This window comes from Anguilla anguilla, chromosome 3 (assembly GCF_013347855.1).
Source record: "Anguilla anguilla isolate fAngAng1 chromosome 3, fAngAng1.pri, whole genome shotgun sequence".
NCBI lineage: Eukaryota > Metazoa > Chordata > Actinopteri > Anguilliformes > Anguillidae > Anguilla > Anguilla anguilla.
Window position 1 is genome coordinate 59214838 of NC_049203.1, and position 17683 is coordinate 59232520.

At 42.9% G+C, this 17683-nt stretch overlaps 2 protein-coding genes and 1 long non-coding RNA gene across 5 annotated transcripts; 1 reads left to right on the forward strand and 2 right to left on the reverse strand.

Annotated features, from left to right (window-relative positions):
• Positions 1-3079: 3079 nt before the first annotated feature.
• Positions 3080-3785, forward strand: LOC118223301. Its single transcript, XR_004764424.1, has 2 exons — positions 3080-3482; positions 3529-3785. It is a non-coding gene; the product is annotated as an uncharacterized LOC118223301 (long non-coding RNA).
• A 366-nt stretch (positions 3786-4151) lies between these two features.
• Positions 4152-9119, reverse strand: tmem179ba (transmembrane protein 179Ba). Its single transcript, XM_035409656.1, has 5 exons — positions 8544-9119; positions 6915-7111; positions 6460-6594; positions 6153-6231; positions 4152-5388 (listed from the first exon to the last, which is right to left on the reverse strand). Exons 1-5 carry the CDS (start codon positions 8661-8663, stop codon positions 5230-5232), a joined length of 690 nt encoding a protein of 229 aa, XP_035265547.1. The 5' UTR covers positions 8664-9119; the 3' UTR covers positions 4152-5229.
• Positions 9120-9406: 287 nt separating this feature from the next.
• prox3 (prospero homeobox 3) lies at positions 9407-17675 on the reverse strand. 3 transcript variants are annotated; one of them, XM_035409653.1, is made up of 5 exons: positions 17411-17675; positions 13860-15452; positions 13282-13389; positions 12153-12353; positions 9407-11280 (listed from the first exon to the last, which is right to left on the reverse strand). In XM_035409653.1, exons 2-5 carry the CDS (start codon positions 15411-15413, stop codon positions 11092-11094), a joined length of 2052 nt encoding a protein of 683 aa, XP_035265544.1. In that variant the 5' UTR covers positions 15414-15452; positions 17411-17675; the 3' UTR covers positions 9407-11091. The 3 variants fall into 3 exon arrangements, with proteins under 3 accessions (XP_035265544.1, XP_035265546.1, XP_035265545.1); XM_035409655.1 differs by having other exon boundaries at positions 13282-13383; positions 17409-17675; XM_035409654.1 differs by lacking the exon at positions 17411-17675 and adding an exon at positions 15597-15657.
• Between the last annotated feature and the right edge of the window lie 8 nt (positions 17676-17683).

Below are 17683 nucleotides of genomic sequence, written 5' to 3' on the forward strand. Positions count from 1 at the left end.
ATAACAATGGTTCAGAGATATCTTCCACAGTAAATCACATACAGCGTGTGACTTGAAGAAATGTGGGCATGTCCCTCTGAAGTGAAAATGCCTCCTCCCCTTTATTGATACTGATATATAAGGATGTGCCAGGTGTTGTCAGATAGTACATTCACATTCTCATGATTTCTTGAGGATTCTGCAACGTCCCATTCTCTCTCACCTCTTTCCCAGTGCTCCTATATCTCTGCCTGCCTTTGATCTAACCCCCTCAAAAAACAAATTCCCTTCCATCTTAAATTTATATTCTTTCCCTGCGATGAACAACTAATGTTCCCACCCCCACCATACTCACTCGCCCAGTCTACCACCAAAAAACCTTGGAACCAATCCTGATACCTCACTCACCCCCTTTCCATCCTCTCCTTCTACCCTTGCTAATTCCGTACAATGCTTTTCCTTCTGTGTTTTCTGACCCGCAGTCTGGCCCCCGGACCACCCTCGACCCAGACAATGACTGAAGGTCAGGTGGGCTCGGTGGCGTGCAGCGTGGAGTCGCTGCTGGCGGACGCCGCGCAGACGCAGGCCCAGTGCCGGGCGCAGAGCGAGCAGCTGGCTGCGGCGGCTGCGCAGCTGAGGGAGGAGAGCCAGTGTCTGCGGGAGCAGTGCGAGGCCACGCAGCTGGACATGGCCCGAATGCGCAGGCAGCTGGAGGAGCTGCTGGACACCAAGGCGGCGTTCGAGGCCCGAGAGAGACAGAGCCGCAAGCTGAGCAAACAGCTCTGAGAGAGAGGGGGCGGGGGAGTGTGGGGAAGTGAGAAAAAAAACAAAATGGATGAATGAGAAAGAGTTGATTTATAAATACAGTACACTACATGGCCAAAAGTATGTGGATGCCTGGCCTCCAACATCTCATCCAAAATTATGGGCAGTAATATGGAGTTGGTCCAGCCTTTGCTGCTATAACAACCTCCACTCTTCTGGGAAGGGTTTATACTAGATATTGGAGCATTTTCTGCAGGGATTTGTTTCCATTCAGCCAGAAGAGCATTAGGTTGGGTACTGATTGCGCGATTAGGCATGGATCGCAGTTGGCTTTCCGATTGATCCTGAAGGAATTGGATGAGGAGGTCAGGGCTCTGTGCAGGCCAATCAAGTTCTTCCACATCGTCCTCGACAAAACCATTTCTATGTGGATCTGGCTGTGAGCCTGGGGGCATTGTCATTCTGGAACAGGAAAGGGCCTTCCCCAAACTGTTGGGGAAGCACAGAATCGTCTAGAATGTGACTGTATGCTGTAGCAATAAGATTTTACTTCACTGGAACTAAGCCCAAACCATGAAAAACAGCCCCAGACCAATGGGTGTCCAGATACTTATGGTCATATAGTGTATGTACAAATTAAGACAGAGCAGGATTGCTGAGTCAAAATGTTTGTACCATGAGAGAGAAGACAAAAGGAAGTAAGAAAAGGAAATGGGCTTGGGTAGTTTTTCACAAAAACACTTTGTCCTCAGTCTGAGACAGCTTTGTCATCTTCAATAATGCAGACTGCAGACAATTTTGCAGTAAAAAAAATGTACATTAGGTTCCATTCGGTTGCTAGGAATTTACCGTTGAATGAAACTGTACTGAAAACACTTTCTTATTGTCTCTCTATTTTCAATTTACATTTGAATAAAAATAAAAATGGAAATTCTAAGAATTTCTAATATGCCATTCTTCACTTCCTCCTCTCCTTGTGCTCCATGATTCACTTCTGATCTATCAAAGCAGACGCTGCAGCTTCCTGTAAACCAGTCGGGCTTCCTGTGAACCCCACATCTGTAACAATAACAAATTTGCATGATTTCCAGGTGTGGGTTCACTTATCAATTATTAACAGGGCAATGGAATTGGTAGATATTTTATTCATAGATAGATTAATCGTTATGTTCCTCAAGACACAATGGCAATGCATTAGTTTGACAATACTAATAGTGTTTCAAACGTACATTTTACTTTCTGGATCATAGTTGTATGTCCTCATGAATATGGATGAGAGAAAACTGCAGTTGTGTTTGAACCATCAAGGTCCTGTTTATTGCCAGAAGCCATTCTAACCACAATCCAACCAATAACATAAAGCTGAGGCTTCATAAATCATATCCCATTCAACATGTCCATTTCAAACCACATAAACAGAGATAAACCACAGGGACGGTGTAATACCTCTAAAATATTTATCACCTTTCCTCATAATCCTCCTCATTACGTAGTTATGATTTCACATTACAAAGAAAACAGTGACAACTGCACTTAATCACTGTCAAATAAATATCAGAACCAAAACATTTCAATCCTGATAGGCCAGCACAACCAAGCTAACATCACTCTCAGATGCTGGAAATTCCCAGAAAGAGATCTTTATTGACATATATTTACACCAGAAATGTCAAATACAGTTTGCTATAAAATGTAAAGATGGACACACACACACCCACATTCACACATAGGTAGACCACCAAAAAAAAAAAAAAAAAAAAAAACACTTCACCAGTGTCTTGGCACAGATTTTGTAATAGGTATGGCAGGAAGAATAGCAGTTGGGCTTAATTGAAGGCATGCATGTGCACTTGCTGCAAAGTGCTGACTTTTTAAAGTAATGGTTAGGCCCCAAAAAATGTGTGTAACAGTGACCCACTCTGGACAGCCAGAGTTCCACACCCTGTCTGCACATGTCCCTCAACTAAATGTGTCTGTGTGAGTTTAACTGGAGAACTGCAGGGTGAAAAGAATTACCAGCTGACGCTAGGACAGCAGTGAGCTTGTGCTTGTCTGTACTCATCCTTATTGACAGACTGTAGCAATGAGCATGAACACACATGGAAATGGCCATTCCAAACCGGAAGAAAATATGGGAATGATTTATTACAAAAACTTAAAATTCAAAAGAAAACTGTGAAATTTAAGGAGAATAAGTCCCTGCAATATCTAATAAGAATATAAAGGAACACCCTTTATGTGCAGAAGGGATAATGGAACTGAAATACTACAAACCAAAAACTTTAAAAAAAAACTGATGGCAAAAGCTGACGTTGTTTGGAAGCTACTCGCATGTTTGCAACCACCAGCTGATTGCAGTAATCAAATAAACCAAAGTAACAAATACTGCAGGTATCCACAGCTTGAAATGTTTCGTCATGTTTAGTCCAGTGAACTTCTCTACGTATATAAAACCCAACATACATCCCACCAACCAACAGGTGGCGACATCCTACAGAAGCCACCCCTTGAGGGGTGACCAATAATGAACTCCAATATGCGTGTAACATTAAAAACATGACTACATGAAGGTACCACCTCCCCGAAGGCAGCAAGGCCCCACAAGCCATTATGTTTTCAAAAAATAGAAAAATTAGACTACAAGCTTCAGTTAACAAAAAGGAATTGAATCAGTAGGATAAATATAGCCTACACACACCCCCTAACATACAGTAAGCATGTGTGAGCATTTTAAGAAGGTTGTGGCATTTGACATAGTACATCAAAACCAAGTGAAGGGAGGAGCAGAGGTAAGGGAAAGATCCACAAGAAAGCTTCTGCTGTTCAGTCATCTCCAGGGATTAAAGCAAACTAAGTGCCTTCCTATCAAAGAGCCAGCAGCCACCAGAAAACTTTCAGATGCTAAACTAACACAACCTGTCCTGCAGTCAGAGGAAGATTATGCAAGTAACTGCCAGATAAGTAAGGATATACTATGAAATACTCCTTTTTTGGACATGGTTTAATTTTTCTTTTTTTTAAACATTCCAAGATGAAATGCTCACGTGTCAAAAAAGAAAAGAGAAGTTTAGTGAGTGTGAGAACTTTGAACTGTGGATCACTCTTTTGCTCCACTTACAGCCCTTGGACAAGCTGGAGTGTGCATTGTATCCAAAAGTATCTGTCCTCAGTCAGATATCCAAAGTGCTAATTTGACTCAGCTGTTACATTTACCACTTACCAGCGTAGTATGCAAAAGCCTGCAGTGACTGAAACAGCCATTTCGTGAGACTATAATAAAACGCATACTTCTGCATTTGATAACTGGAGGCCTATTTCACAAAAGCAGCCTTAAGTGTAGAAAAGGGAAAAGCATTAAGCATTTCCAGCCCCAGCGGTTACAGAGCCTGCTGGGTTTCGCTTTACCGCAGGTCTTACGTTTGTTTGAGCAATGGCATTTACTTATACAGGAAGTCAACTCACACCTGAGGCGAATTCAACGAACAAAACATTGCCCAATCTTTCACACGGAAACCGTCCTGATAGGGAATGTAGTCCAGAGCTGAAGATTGTGGGACATGTTTAAATTTGGCTCAGAACCTTGACTAAAATCAATTGGAGTAGTTTGGTTATTGAGCTCACGAGTAGGGATCCAAGTCTAATTTAACCGCAAGACTTGCAGGACTTCAGGACCTCCCCTTCAGCAGAGGTGAAATGACCCATCCTCAGCTGAAAGAGCACAGTCAAAAACGGGCAAATATTTCAGATGTTCCCAAATACTTCACATTTATCAGAATATAACATAGCTTAGTTATATTTTCACCCATTGAAAATGGAATAACAATTTAAAAAAATTAAAAAAATAAAATAAAATGTTATGTTGCCTCTTCCATAAAATCTACTGTGTCTACTAAGTATAGTTCACTTCCTCTACTAAGTATAGTTCACTTCCTCACATGCTTAATATGTTTACTGTGTGTCTACTGTCAGTTTTCTGAGATATTTTTTATCACAAAAGACTAAGTTTAATATCAGTCACATAGTGCATTATGTGATGGATACCTTTTTATAAACATGGTCATGCCCAAAATATTACTTTTTCCAATTACATTTTTTGCTCTGATGTTATAAAGTAAATAAACCGTTTCATTTATGAAATGAGCAAGAGCTGTTTTGTGAAAAAACAGTTCCTCAAACATCCAGTCAGAGAAACAGTGTCCAATGCCTTGTTTTGCGGTTCACAGAAGTTTGAGTTAACTGGTTTAGAAACAGGTCAGACAACAAGGAACTATTCGCCAAGGGAATGAGCCTGACTCGTGATAGACAAGTGAGAAATTAGTCATCAAGGAAAGGAGCCTGGCTCGTTAACTTGTAAAGCCAGATATGTTTAAAGAGCTGGGCTCCCAGCCAGCTTCTGAAACAGGCTCAAGGACTTTGTCAGGGTGCGCAGGTGTGGTTACATCACAGGACCGGGGTCAAGTCAGGCGAACCTGGGGGCACAGCGGGTCACTGGGGCCCGGCAGGGCTGCGGAAGAAGGGCTCGGTCTCGGAGGGGCCCCCGCCGGTGTCCTCTCCCCTCGCCGTGAACTCTGACCCCTGACACCTCTGCATAACCACTGCCCCGGCGATCAGCAGCCAGAAGAAGAAGTTCACCCACACTGACGTCTGACAGAGCAACACAAAAATACAGACGGCATAAGAAAGAGAGTGGGGCTGGCATGAGCGAGACTCTGGAAGAAAAAGCGGTAGAGCAGTGCTGGAGTAGGCACAGACTAGGCATGAAACAGCATAAGTAAATGAATGCAAAAGAACATTAACCAAGTGGTAGCAACAAAATTTACTGGATTGAAAATGGGGTGGAGGCAGTTCATGTACTATTCTGTCAGTGTGACATACTGTAATGTCACTGTGTATGTCAAATTTATAATTTATATCTACAATTAAATTATAATTTTGCATAATATTTAAAATTACATTTAAAAAAAATAAATAATACAGTTACATTTAGAATTATCCTTTTAAGTGTATTTGAAGCATTATCAAAAACAAAGATAAAATATAGCTTAAAATAAAGCAGATATTCAGGGAGGGGACCAAGCCTAATGCAACAATAAGCAAACTAAGCAGTATCTACAAAGACATTTCACACATGTGTGCAGCTGTAGTTCCACAGTGTTTACTGGATTGATCCCACAGTTGGTTGAAAATGTGGAAGCAATATGTAAATATTTGAAGTACTATATATATTTAACCAAAGTCTAGGTAATGTTCGATTTGTTCAGAGTTGTATCCCTGCAGTTTATCACTCCTAGTACCATGCAGACACAGTAATTCATTATAGACATTTCCTTCTGTCCATGATAACTCAATAGTTGATTGTATCCATCAGTGTTAATTGTGTGGTATGAACTTTGTGGATCACCACTGACCTCTGCACTGTGCAGGCTGGTGAAGAATTGTGTCCCAACGTATGGGGCGGACCAAGGCTTGTTCTGGGCCTCTTCACAACTTTAAACACAACACAGGAATTCTCAGATGGTTACACACTGATGCGCTCTGTAACTCCGGTCATATACCGGTCAAGCCCAGGCCAAATTCAAATTCATTCTCAAACAAAGAACCTGCTTGGGAATGACTTCAATGGTGGCTGGGGCACTTTGCGGTTCTCCATGGCCAAACATTTAAAACGGTCACTGTCACACAAGGCAAGCAGAGCATAATGACCCTGTCCCTCACCTGGTTATGGCTGGTGGGCGGACTATAGACTCACAGAGGCGATTTCTACCAATCCTTAGGATACATCCAGTCACCAACAGGAAGAATAAGAAGACCCCACAAACCACAAGAGTTATGCTCATCCAAAGTCGCCCCCTGCGAGACACAGGGATTACAAAGACACAGAGTCACCACTAGTCTCCTGGCTGACATCAACATGCATCGTCTTCCATTACTTAAAGATAGCCATCATTAAAAATACAGGCAAATTGAATGATACACATGAGGAGCATTTCACTACTCAAACCTGAAAACAAATTTCATCAAATGCCCAGCCCAAATTCAATTCCCATTGATATTTAGGTTAAACCGACAGCTGATAGATGCTGCGTTTACAAACCGCACCCAAAATATCATAGCCAATATGAGAGCTGAAGAGATATGCAAACCCGGGTGAAAATGGCTCCACCTCTCACCTTCTGACATCTTGGTCCACACAGCTGGCGTAGACCCAGTAAAGGGTGAGGGAGAAGCAGTACACAGCCACGCACACCGAGATGATCGTCACAAAGTGGCAGAGGGAGGGGGAGCTGGAGTTCACCATGGAGAGAGTCTGGCTTGTTGCGTTGTAATTGACGGTGCCATACAGAATGCACTTCCCAGCAAACTGCCCCTGCAATGCAACACAGACAATTCGTGGCCTTCTCACACACTCATTTCTAATTGATTCCTTGGAAGAGAAGCCATCAATTTGTTGGATGTTCACACTTGCAAACACTTAATCGTGCTGCCCAAATTTGTACATGTCTCATTGGTGAGCTACTGTGTTTTAACTGTGCCTGGTCTTCTTGCGTGCACAGTGTAATGTCACAAAATAGTGGACACTTTCTGTGTTTTGATCCAGGTCCTGCATTAAGTTTTCTGAAGAGATGTTTGCAAAAACACAAAATCAATTTTCAGTCACAATCTCAGGATCTAAATTCATTAGAAGTTGTGACTGAAACGCAAAAGACGTTCTGCAAAGAACTACTCCCAGGTATCAACGTCCACAGCAGGTAACAATCTAGACAGATGAGCTCGAGATTCCACAGTCTACCCCCACAAGATCTGGTTTTTCTATGAATAGAGGGATCTAAATTTGAAATTCCCAACTCAATCTTTTTTTTTTTCTTGTCTACCTACGCTTCACATCAATATGGCTGCAAAAATAAGTTTTAAAAAATTCACGTGGGCCACCTTATTTCCTCCACCTCATCTGACTCCAGTAACGCGCAGTTAATTGGACAGACACAAGGAGCCGCCAAGAACGGTCACGTGACACAAAAAGGACTCGTAAGTTAAAACCTGTATAAAACACTCAGGCGCTTTCTACTACTTTCGCATGGATTTGTTTCTCCAGGCCACGTTGGTGCTCAATTCTGTATTCCCTGCTTTAGGTTTATTTTCGCTGTTTTAGTGATTTTGGTTCCATGGCCTCTTTAGATGATGTTACCGCTTGTACGTTAATTATATTGCTCATATGTGTAATATCACAGAACAGTAAAGATCTCCATCAAAAATAGATCACACAAAGCAAGCATTTCCGGACGTGAGTGTGTATGATCATATGACTCCTGTAAGTTTCACCAAGTTTCGGCAGCCTGGCTACCTTGCTACTTTCTCTTCTCGCAGGACTCCGTTAATGTTTGGAGAAGACAAAAACTGACAGCTGGAAAAAAAAACATTCATTGCATGTGTCGCATAAGCAAGCACAACTTCGAAAAATATGCCAAAATAGCGTTATTTCGTTTATAATTCAACCATTTGCGCTAAAATCAGGAAATGAGACTTCCACTTGTTTCACAACTCATCAGAATTACTTAAGGCAGATTTAAAAAGCCAAACGGCCACGAAGCAGAATATGGTGTCTTTAGGGACAAGACAGATTACCAGGCAAGTCCGCTATGAATATAAAATTTTGTCTGAAATACTCGGTCTTTTAAATTGACAAATGTCTTAGCAGTTGTGTGAACGTCAAAGAGAAATGATCTGCTATGCAAGATCGCTGCAGAGTGCAGTAAATAACAGCGACTGGAGTGCAAAGACGTGTGTTTTCGTCCTTTTACCTGAGCTATTGTTACCGATGCTGCAGTAGTGATTCCGCAGATAAAACATCCCGCGTACAGCCCGAGCTCCACCACAAACAGCCAAGGTAGCGCCATCGCAGCCTTCACTAACAGAGTCATGCGCGCTCTCGATCACCGTCAATACGGTTAAATGACGCGCTTGTAGTTTGTGCCTTCCTTAATTCATGAAAATAACATCATCTACGTGTGTTAGTCGTGGGCATTTATGAAAAATAATCGAAAAAACAATTAACACTCATACTTCTAATTGGTTATTCATATTTTCACATACATATATAGTCTAATGTCGGATTCAAACTGCAGAGTAAATTAGTCAAACAGTGGAAACCAACTTGGCCACATTGTCCATGAAATCGGTGTTTCATGGGTTTAAATTGTTTGTTGATACGCACACCTTTTTATAAGGAGCGTCCAAATCATCTATGGCAAAAACTCGTGTTTTTGTCAGGCGGTTTGACTTAACTTGCTGGGTAGGTGGGAGTAATGACGTTTATAATCCTTGGAAGGAGAAAGCGCAAAATTCACACACAGTTACTAAATAAAAAACGTAACCGCTCTCTGAGTCATTTCAAAATCATCCGTAATGTTATAGCGAACCTTTACATGTTTAAGCTTTTCAGTAAAAACAAAAAACAAAAAAACAATTAGGTAACATGGTTTTAGAAATAGATTAACATCGCCATCTGGCGGAAATTTTCTATAAGGCCCAACTCTCAGGAATGTTGACCGTGTTTTTTTTGTTATTGAGATTACTATTTGACACTATAAAAAGTATGGCACTCAGACTTGCTGTACCTACAACCAAGAATACATACAATCATACAGAATATATAAAACAAAAGTCGTGAGAAGACTGCATCTCAAACTGTATTTTGATAAAACAGTTTTAAGTTACATCAAAATTCACAGAAAAAATTTAACAGGCACAACATTTTTAATAGAGAAATATATCTTGACACATGTGGCATAACATTTATATATATATTTTTTTGTTCTCAAGAAATGGCAAAAAGTCAGTGGTTATCACTTGTTCTCAATTTAGTTTTTTGTGTCAATGATACTTGGGGGGAAAAAAGCATAAAAAGCACATTCATGTGAAAAATACCAAGGGATTATATGTAGCGTAATACTATAGAAACGATAGTCATTCTGTCACGGGCATGTCTATTAGCGAAGCATGGAAATGCAGAACAGCCAAATACTAGCAACAAAAACATGTCTTATAACACAAGCTACATGGAAGCTGCACTGTACTGTACAGTACATAAAAGCTTGTACATTTATTGTTTGACAATTATGTGTATGGAGTTCCAGCTGTTTTCATAGCATTATATTAATCTGAAAATTAACAAAACATTGTTATATATTATAAACTTATTTGAAGGCTTGACCCTTGAGATGGAGCCTGATTGATATTAAACTACATATCCCATGCATGTGCTTGCGGATATCTTTCAGCGCCACATCTGGGATTCCATCCCGAAACATCCCAAAAATGAGACGAAGTGATTGGTGAGTCGTGCCCTGTGCGCTAACACTGAGAGAATTGGTAGTTAATGGAAAAAAACAAACACAGTGCTCAAAAATCAAGTGTCGGGTCACGTTATGCATGTCAGGTAACAGTACGTTGCTCACTTACTGTACTTAATTTTCATCTTAACCAAGCTGAATTGAACAGGATACGTGGAAGGGTGAGGTCAAAAGATTGTCCTTAAGCCAGTTCAAATTTTTGCATCTTAATTTCTGTGCAAAATGCGATGGTCTTTAGTATTTTGAGTTAAGATTTTAAATGGAAAAAATAAACTGTTACTTTTGATAATGCATTATATAAAATCTGGGTTTTTAATGCAAGCGAAACATGTTCATGCTTCTGTGACCTGTGTATGAGTCTGTGTTCACTTGAATGCCTGATGTTATACCATGTTGCATTGAATATGACGTCATATATGCAGTGCAGCTGCTGAAATGTGTAGTAGGACTGCCAGCTGTCTGCTCTTTGTTTTAGGCTGTGCTGAGTAGCCGTGTGCATGCATGTGTGTGTGTGTGTGTGTGCGCGCGCGTGCGTGTGCATATGTGTGTGTTTGTGTGGAGTTTTAGCCTATCATCCTGTGCTTTGTGTGTTTGTGCGTGAGAGAGTGTGTGAGGGTGCGTGTGCGCATGTGTGTGTCTATGCAGAGGTTTAGGCTATCATCCTGTGCTTTGTGTTTGTGTGTGTATGTGTGTGTGTGTGGGCGTGGGAACACACGTGTGTGTATAAAGGTTCAAGCTATCATCCTGTACTTTGTGTGTGTGTGTGCGTGTGTACGTAGGCTCAGGCTATCATCCTGTGCTTTGTCTATGTGTGTGCGTGTGTGTGTGTGTGTGTGCATGCGCAAGTGTGTGTATGTAGGCTCAGGCTATCATCCTGTGCTTTGTGTGTGTGTGTGTGTGTGTGCGTGTGTGTGTGTGTGTATGTAGGCTCAGGCTATCATCCTGTGCTTTGTGTGTGTGTGTGCGTGTGTGTGTGTGTGTATGTAGGCTCAGGCCATCATCCTGTGCTTTGTGTGTCAGTGGGGCAGCCTGGCAGACGGAAGCAGTCTGGCACAGGGCTGTCCAGCTTGCAGATAATCTTGTATATGGACTTCTTCCAGCAGGGGTCAGTGTCACGCCCTGCTTGGATGGCAGTGAAGAACTCCCTCAGGGCCAGGTCAGATATCTCCACAAACCTGTCTGGGACCTGGAGGACAGAGAGCAATATAAATGTGGGGCAACAAAGAAATAGAGTACCGATACGGCTGAAATGGATGAGCACAGTGGACAATCGCACAGGCTGTTCCAAAGCTACCAAGGCTTTTCAGAAACAATGAAGCCAAGGGATGAGACACTGGATGCAAATTCAAGTATTATCACAATACAATTTTTAGCGAATACTTTCACAAAACAGTTATGCTGCTTTCAAGCTAATGCTTAACAACTCTCAGAAATCAGATTTGTATTTTGTTGCAAATATACAGCTTCCAAATGAAATAATACATAATTATGAAATTATGATTTTAAAGTGCATACTATCTCAGCCCATTTTTTTCAAATTTTTTGGATCAAAATAATGATACCATTTCAACTTAGTTGACTTTGAGTCAACTGAGTTTATCACAGAAGATTAGTGACCTCTTCTTCCGGAATAATTCCAGACTAATAGACAGCGCATACAGGCCACACTTGGGGACCCAACACCCAGTTGGATAATATGCTTTGAATGCTCAACTCGGTTTATAACTGGTGACTGAAATGTCCACGCTATATGGGTAATATCGGTGCCTTCAAATGCTCCTCAAACCATTTATATCTAGAAAAACTCTGGCCGGGGGTATCATCACTCCGAAAGACATCTCTTTCTGGAGGGAAGAAGTGCTTTAACATGGGGTGAAAATGATCTTTTTTCCAAGCCATGCCAGGAAAATGCACCCCAAAGAACCATCAGAAACCTTCACTGTTGGAACACTGCTGTGCTTAACTTTTGTACACTACACTATAAATGCGTGCCTATAAATGCGTGCCTTAACAGACACACACACAGACACGCACACACACACACGCTGACTGACGCACGTGGTAGTCGTTGCTCTTGTTGTAGTGCAGGTTGAGGATGCGGTAGAGCTCAGAATCTCGGCGTAGCCGCAGCGCCGCCTCGCCTCCGCCCATGACCCCCTCCCTGACCGCCTGGCGCGCGAAGCGCTCCATCTGGATGTAGAAGAACTCTCTGAAGTTGCTGAACCACTTGATGAGCTGAGAGGTGATGCAGCGGTTGAACTGGAAGAGAGAACAAAGTAAATACGACGTGTTGGAGCAAACTTCCCTATTCGTATGCTAAGAGAACTGCCATGGAATTCCTGTCCATTTGTCAGTTATTTTGGGAAATGGAATGACCTAAATTTCTCTAGATTAAAGCCATTTTCTCATTTTAAAGCCTTTAAAGCCATCTCATTCCGATAGAAGACAGCTCAGAGGAAGACACATAAATACAGTTAAGAGGCCACTGCAGTCTGCATCACATTATGCATTTGCATTAACTCAAAGTCATTTACAACATTCACATAATCATAAATAACAGGTTTGACGATGTTACTTACAAATGTGACAAGTTAAAAATGGCTCCTTTGTTTCTCAAGTAAGGAAGTGGTTAAATACATATGCACCTGGACAAGGAAGTACTTTGTACAATATGTATGAAGCCACAAACATACCAGTAGGCCATTCCAGCCAAGTGCCAATCAGAAGGACCTGTATATGCTATATGTGAATTTCTACAGTGTTTGTTTCCATGGCTGCTTCTATATTTCGTCTCAGTGAAACACAGTTGTTGTAGTTTTAAATAATTAATTAAAATGTACACATTCACAACACAAAGATAAAGTAATTACATTTTTAACGTCTGGAATGAACCCAGTAATAACTGTAGGCAGTTACATTTACTACCAATTCACCTCACGGTGAATGCCATAGATGACTGCAAAATGTAGGTAATGAATGAAGTTTAATTAATCCAGAGACCCCCAACACTGAGCACTGTACCAACATTCAAGGTCTCACTTGAGCTGAATTATTATTTATTAGCAGTTTATTTATTTAGAGAGGCCCTTTGATTTTAATGACTTCTGAAGGAGAGGTGATTTACAATCAAGGTAGTTTTTCACGAGTGGGGAAAAGAAAAGAGGCGATGCTCAGAAGGACAGGGTACCTTGACATCCGGGAAGTAGGTTTTGAGGGTGTTGGAGCTGGGATAGCGTGTGTAGAAGAACATAAGCTTGGCTTTTTTTAAGTGGCAGGGAGACAGACCCTCCTGAGAGTCCAGCCTGTTAAGGACCATTCCCGTTTTCTCTCTCATTCAGTCACTCACGCACACAAACACTAAATTAACACAATTAAGTTACATTTCATCATCAGCACGATCGCTTTCCCATCGTCACTCTCATTTAGTCAATTCAATTAACTTCAAATTCAATTAAATTCAGATTGTCTTGGCATTACAAATAAAATTATGCTGCCAAAGTGTGTAGTAAGCAAGTTCATAAATTAAAATAACAAAAGAGCAACTATAAACTGTAAACATAAACCTGTAAATAAATGTATTATACATATACAAGGACATACATAGACCCACACCTATTGCCTTAAAAGATTTACGTTCACTGTGTGTCTGTTGCTGTCTTTTTCTGTCTCTTTACTTCTCTCCCTCTGTGTGCCACCATCTCTCTGCCTGTCCGCCCCCCCCCCCCCGCCCCACCGGCCCACCACCAGGCCCAGATCAAAGGATATCGATCCTGGAGGGAGGTAGAGGGAGGAGTCCCCTCCATCCGCATATCCACCCAACGAACCTCCGGGAACGCCCCTCATGCCCCCGTCCCGCCCTCTCTCGGATGAGGAGAGAGGGGGGTCCAAGGGCCCCAGCAGAGGGAGCGAGGGGAAAGAAGGTGTGTGGGGCCGAAAATCCAGAAAGGCATCGGGAGAAAGGCAATCTTTAGGAAGGGGCATGTTAGACAGGGAGCGTGCAAAGAGATGCTGCATGGTGTAGTGGAGGAGAGGGAGGTTTAAGGGAGGGGGGCCAGGGGGATACGAGGGGAGGAAGGGGTCTTTGGCACGGGTGGACAGCAGGGCAGGAAGGTGTGAGTGCGGCAGGTGGGGTAAGCCGTGGTTCATTTGGGGGAGCTGGGGAGTTTGCTGGGTGCTCTGGTTCTGCGGTGGTTTCTTGCTCTGTGGGGTCTTCGCCACCAAGGGCACAACTTCCTGCGGCTCCAGAGAGGGCACCGCCGCACTTGGCCTTGGTCTCCCCCCCGCTTTCTGTCCTGCCCCTTCCACGGGGGTAGGGCTGGCCACGGAGGGAGGCCTCCTTTGGCCATAGAGGTGAACAACGCGATCGATGACTCTCGCTACGGCACTGCCCAGCTCTTGCTTAAGGGCCTGAACAAATTTCTGCCCCTCGATGCCACCTCCCACCTCCCATTCCCCCCTAACTAAACCGCAGCCCAGCCAAACTCTTCCTCCATCAGGCTCCCTCTCTTCAATGACCCTGTTGCCGAGGTTATTTTTATTTCTATGGTAACGGCCGTCAAGGGTTTGGTGTGGGAGAGACTTCCGCGAGCAGCCCCCGTCAGGGCCGTTCCCCTCCTCGTCCTCCGTGAAAACCTCTGCTCCTTCATCCCTATCTGTCCCTCCGCCCTCTCCTCCTCCTCTGCTCCCTCCTCTTCCTCCAGCTCCCCTCGGCTGCTCCGCCTCCCCCCATCGCTCCCCATACGCCCGCCGCACCTTCTCCTGCAGCTCCAGCAGCTTCCCCCTGGTCTCCAGGAGCTTCACCTTCAGCTCCTGCCGGGCTCGCTGCCTCCCTTCCCTGCTCCCCCTCCGGCCCTGTGCGCCAGCCCTCCTGTCCCCCCTCCCGTGCTCCCCCTCTCGCTCGCCCCTCTCTCCTGCCCCACTCATGGCGCTCTCCACCCTCAGCCTCTTCATTCTCATGAGCTCCTGGCACCAGTCTCCTATCTCGGACCCGTGCTGCCTCTTCCGCCCCACAAAGAGGTGTGACAGGGGAGGGACACCTGCACTGGCCCCGCCCCCGCCTCCCTCTTGCCCTTCCCCCTCTTCCTCCTCTCTGTCAGAGCTGGACTCCGCGAAGCTGCTGTCCACGTCGGGGCGGTGAGCGTGCGTGCCGCAGTTCTGAGGGCCACTGGAGTGCATGAGGCGTGAGATTAGGGGGTAAGAAGGGGGGCTGCTGCTGGGGTAGCTTGGGGCAGAGGGGGTAGCCCCAGGGGGGCTGCTGTACAGGCGATAGGGGCAGATTTGGGAGGGCGGATGGCCAAAATGGTCAGAAGGGGAATCCATTGGCCAACCGGTTTACACCTCTTCTCAGTGTTTTGTCCTCTGGAATACAAAAAGAGAGGCCATTGAAAAGATACTGACAGTTATAAGCAATTATGGCCGTGACAAAAAATAATTATAGCTCCACTGTACTTCAACCTCCACAACTACTAATTATGGTGTTATTTATAATAAATCAATACACACTATCAAATACCAACCACTCCAGTTCTCCTGTGCACCCTCCTCTCTTCCTTTCCTCTTCTGTTATCAGTCTACAGACAGCTGCACTTATTGTTTATTCAGATTGTTTACCCCCACAAGCCCCCCCCCCATCCCCCCTTCAGCATTCACACATCTCTGACACACAAAATAACTGACACAGTGGTGCACACACAGAAATTACACCAATACACAGCTGCATTCACTGACTTGCAACAAATGCAAAACAGAAACACAGGCAAAAACACACAGAGAGGTGGATGCTATAATTTTGTGCTTGCATAAAAATGGTCTGTGCTAGCATGGAATGGAAACAGAGAAAAGTATGGTTGGATGTACACTAAAACGGACGACTGGTTACAATATTTATGCACAATTGCCATTTCCAAGTTTGTTTCAGAATGTCAGTCTGCAACATTGTTCACGCCTTTGGAATCACATAATCTTCATAACCTACCTTTTATTAAAGACAAAAAGAAAAAAATATTTATTTTATGATAACAACGACGACAACAATGACAATAGTCATGAAAATGCATTAAGCATTGTGAGTCAACAACAAAAATAAAAATAAAATACAAATAGTAAAAACTTCATTTGCATATATATGATACACATATCAAGCCCTTTGCACATATCAAGCCATTTTCCTGCACAATATATATGCAAGGGCCACATACACACAAGAAATATGACAATTGCTGTTATTATTATTATTATTATTATCATCATCATCATTATCATCATCATCATCAAAACGCATAGTCCACATTTCATACCTACAGCCTATTCTAATGTGGTCAAACCACCTACTGGTATATCATAGCTGCTTTTAGCTTTTTTTTAGCTTCTGCGATTTGTAGCAAAAATAAAGGCTATTCATCCTAAGAAATACAAATTGAACTGGTCCCTTTAACAAACAGTCGACATTAAAGTTTAACAAAAATCACATTCGGAATTGGATTGTGAAGTTTTAATATTTAGGACAGCAGAAGATGAGATGACAAATTACGAAACGGTAATTCGTAGGTATGTGCATTTAGTTTTGTCAGGCATGCGCGCGAGTGCGCACGAGCGAACAGGTGTTGCGCGAGGGTATAGTTTCTCAGTGTGAATTGTGTAGTTGAATTTAGTCAAGTTTCATGCTGATCAGCCAGAGGTAATTAATTCAAACTATTTTAAACAAACCCGATGTATTCTGCTATTTAGCTAAAGGGAGACAAAGGGCAGGAGAGAGAAAAAGAGAGTGTGTGTGTGTGTGTGTGTCTATGTTACTGTGCTTCTGAAAATGCTGTACGCTGAGCTGTCCATCAGTCGTTTTGGCTCTCACATCCGAAGTGCCTCTTCTAGGTGCCCGTTTAACGTAAAATATAGGGCAATCCGTTTAAAATCATTATCACTGTATTCCTAGTTAGAAATACAGTAGATGAATATCAGTTATTCATCGGTATTTTTTATAAATGTAACGACGCAGTTGCTGCACGATAATGAATTCAACGCATTGGGTGGTAAGAAAATAAAAACAATATCCAGCCAGTCAGAATTTGAAGGGAGAAAATTACATTAATAAGAGGCGAAATATCGGCAGCAGAACGACACAATTTTCTAAATGTGAGTAAAAGTTCATTTTCTGACACCAAACTATAGTCACGCTACCACAGCCATCTGTTCGCCCAGAAAAAACTCAGGATTAAAAAAAAAACATTCAGCGACTGACAATACGTATGTCGCAGATAGACGGACAGATATACAGACCCAAAGACAGATACATATGGAAATATATTTAACGTAACTCACACAATTCTCAACGTGCATTGACTTCTTTCGGTGACTTTTTCAAATATATTTTGTTATTTCTTTTAAGCATTAGCCTACTCCTGTCCTCGTTCCGACCGATCGGCTTTAGCGGACATCAACTCGGAAAACACTGGCTGAATTTCCTGTTATTGCTATTCCAATCTCTCTCTATCTGTCATCCTCTCTCTGTCTACCGTGCTCTAATTGCACAGTAGGCGTTTAGGTTCGAAAGCCGCCCCTCCCCCCCTGCTGACCCCTTCCACCTAACGTCACTC

Excerpts from the sequence above, each read along its gene's own strand:
- prox3 (XM_035409653.1), bottom strand. The coding sequence starts at position 15,413 with ATGGATTCCCCTTCTGACCATTTTGGCCATCCGCCCTCCCAAATCTGC. Across the intron at positions 13,390-13,859 it reads TCTACCTCCCTCCAGGATCG|TCTCAGGAGGGTCTGTCTCC; the intron begins ATATCCTTTGAT and ends AACAGGCTGGAC. Across the intron at positions 12,354-13,281 it reads CCTACTTCCCGGATGTCAAG|TTCAACCGCTGCATCACCTC; the intron begins GTACCCTGTCCT and ends TCTCTCTTCCAG.
- tmem179ba (XM_035409656.1), bottom strand. The coding sequence starts at position 8,663 with ATGACTCTGTTAGTGAAGGCTGCGATGGCGCTACCTTGGCTGTTTGTG. Across the intron at positions 6,232-6,459 it reads CGCCCACCAGCCATAACCAG|TTGTGAAGAGGCCCAGAACA; the intron begins GTGAGGGACAGG and ends TTGTGTTTAAAG. Across the intron at positions 5,389-6,152 it reads CCAGCCTGCACAGTGCAGAG|ACGTCAGTGTGGGTGAACTT; the intron begins GTCAGTGGTGAT and ends TTGCTCTGTCAG.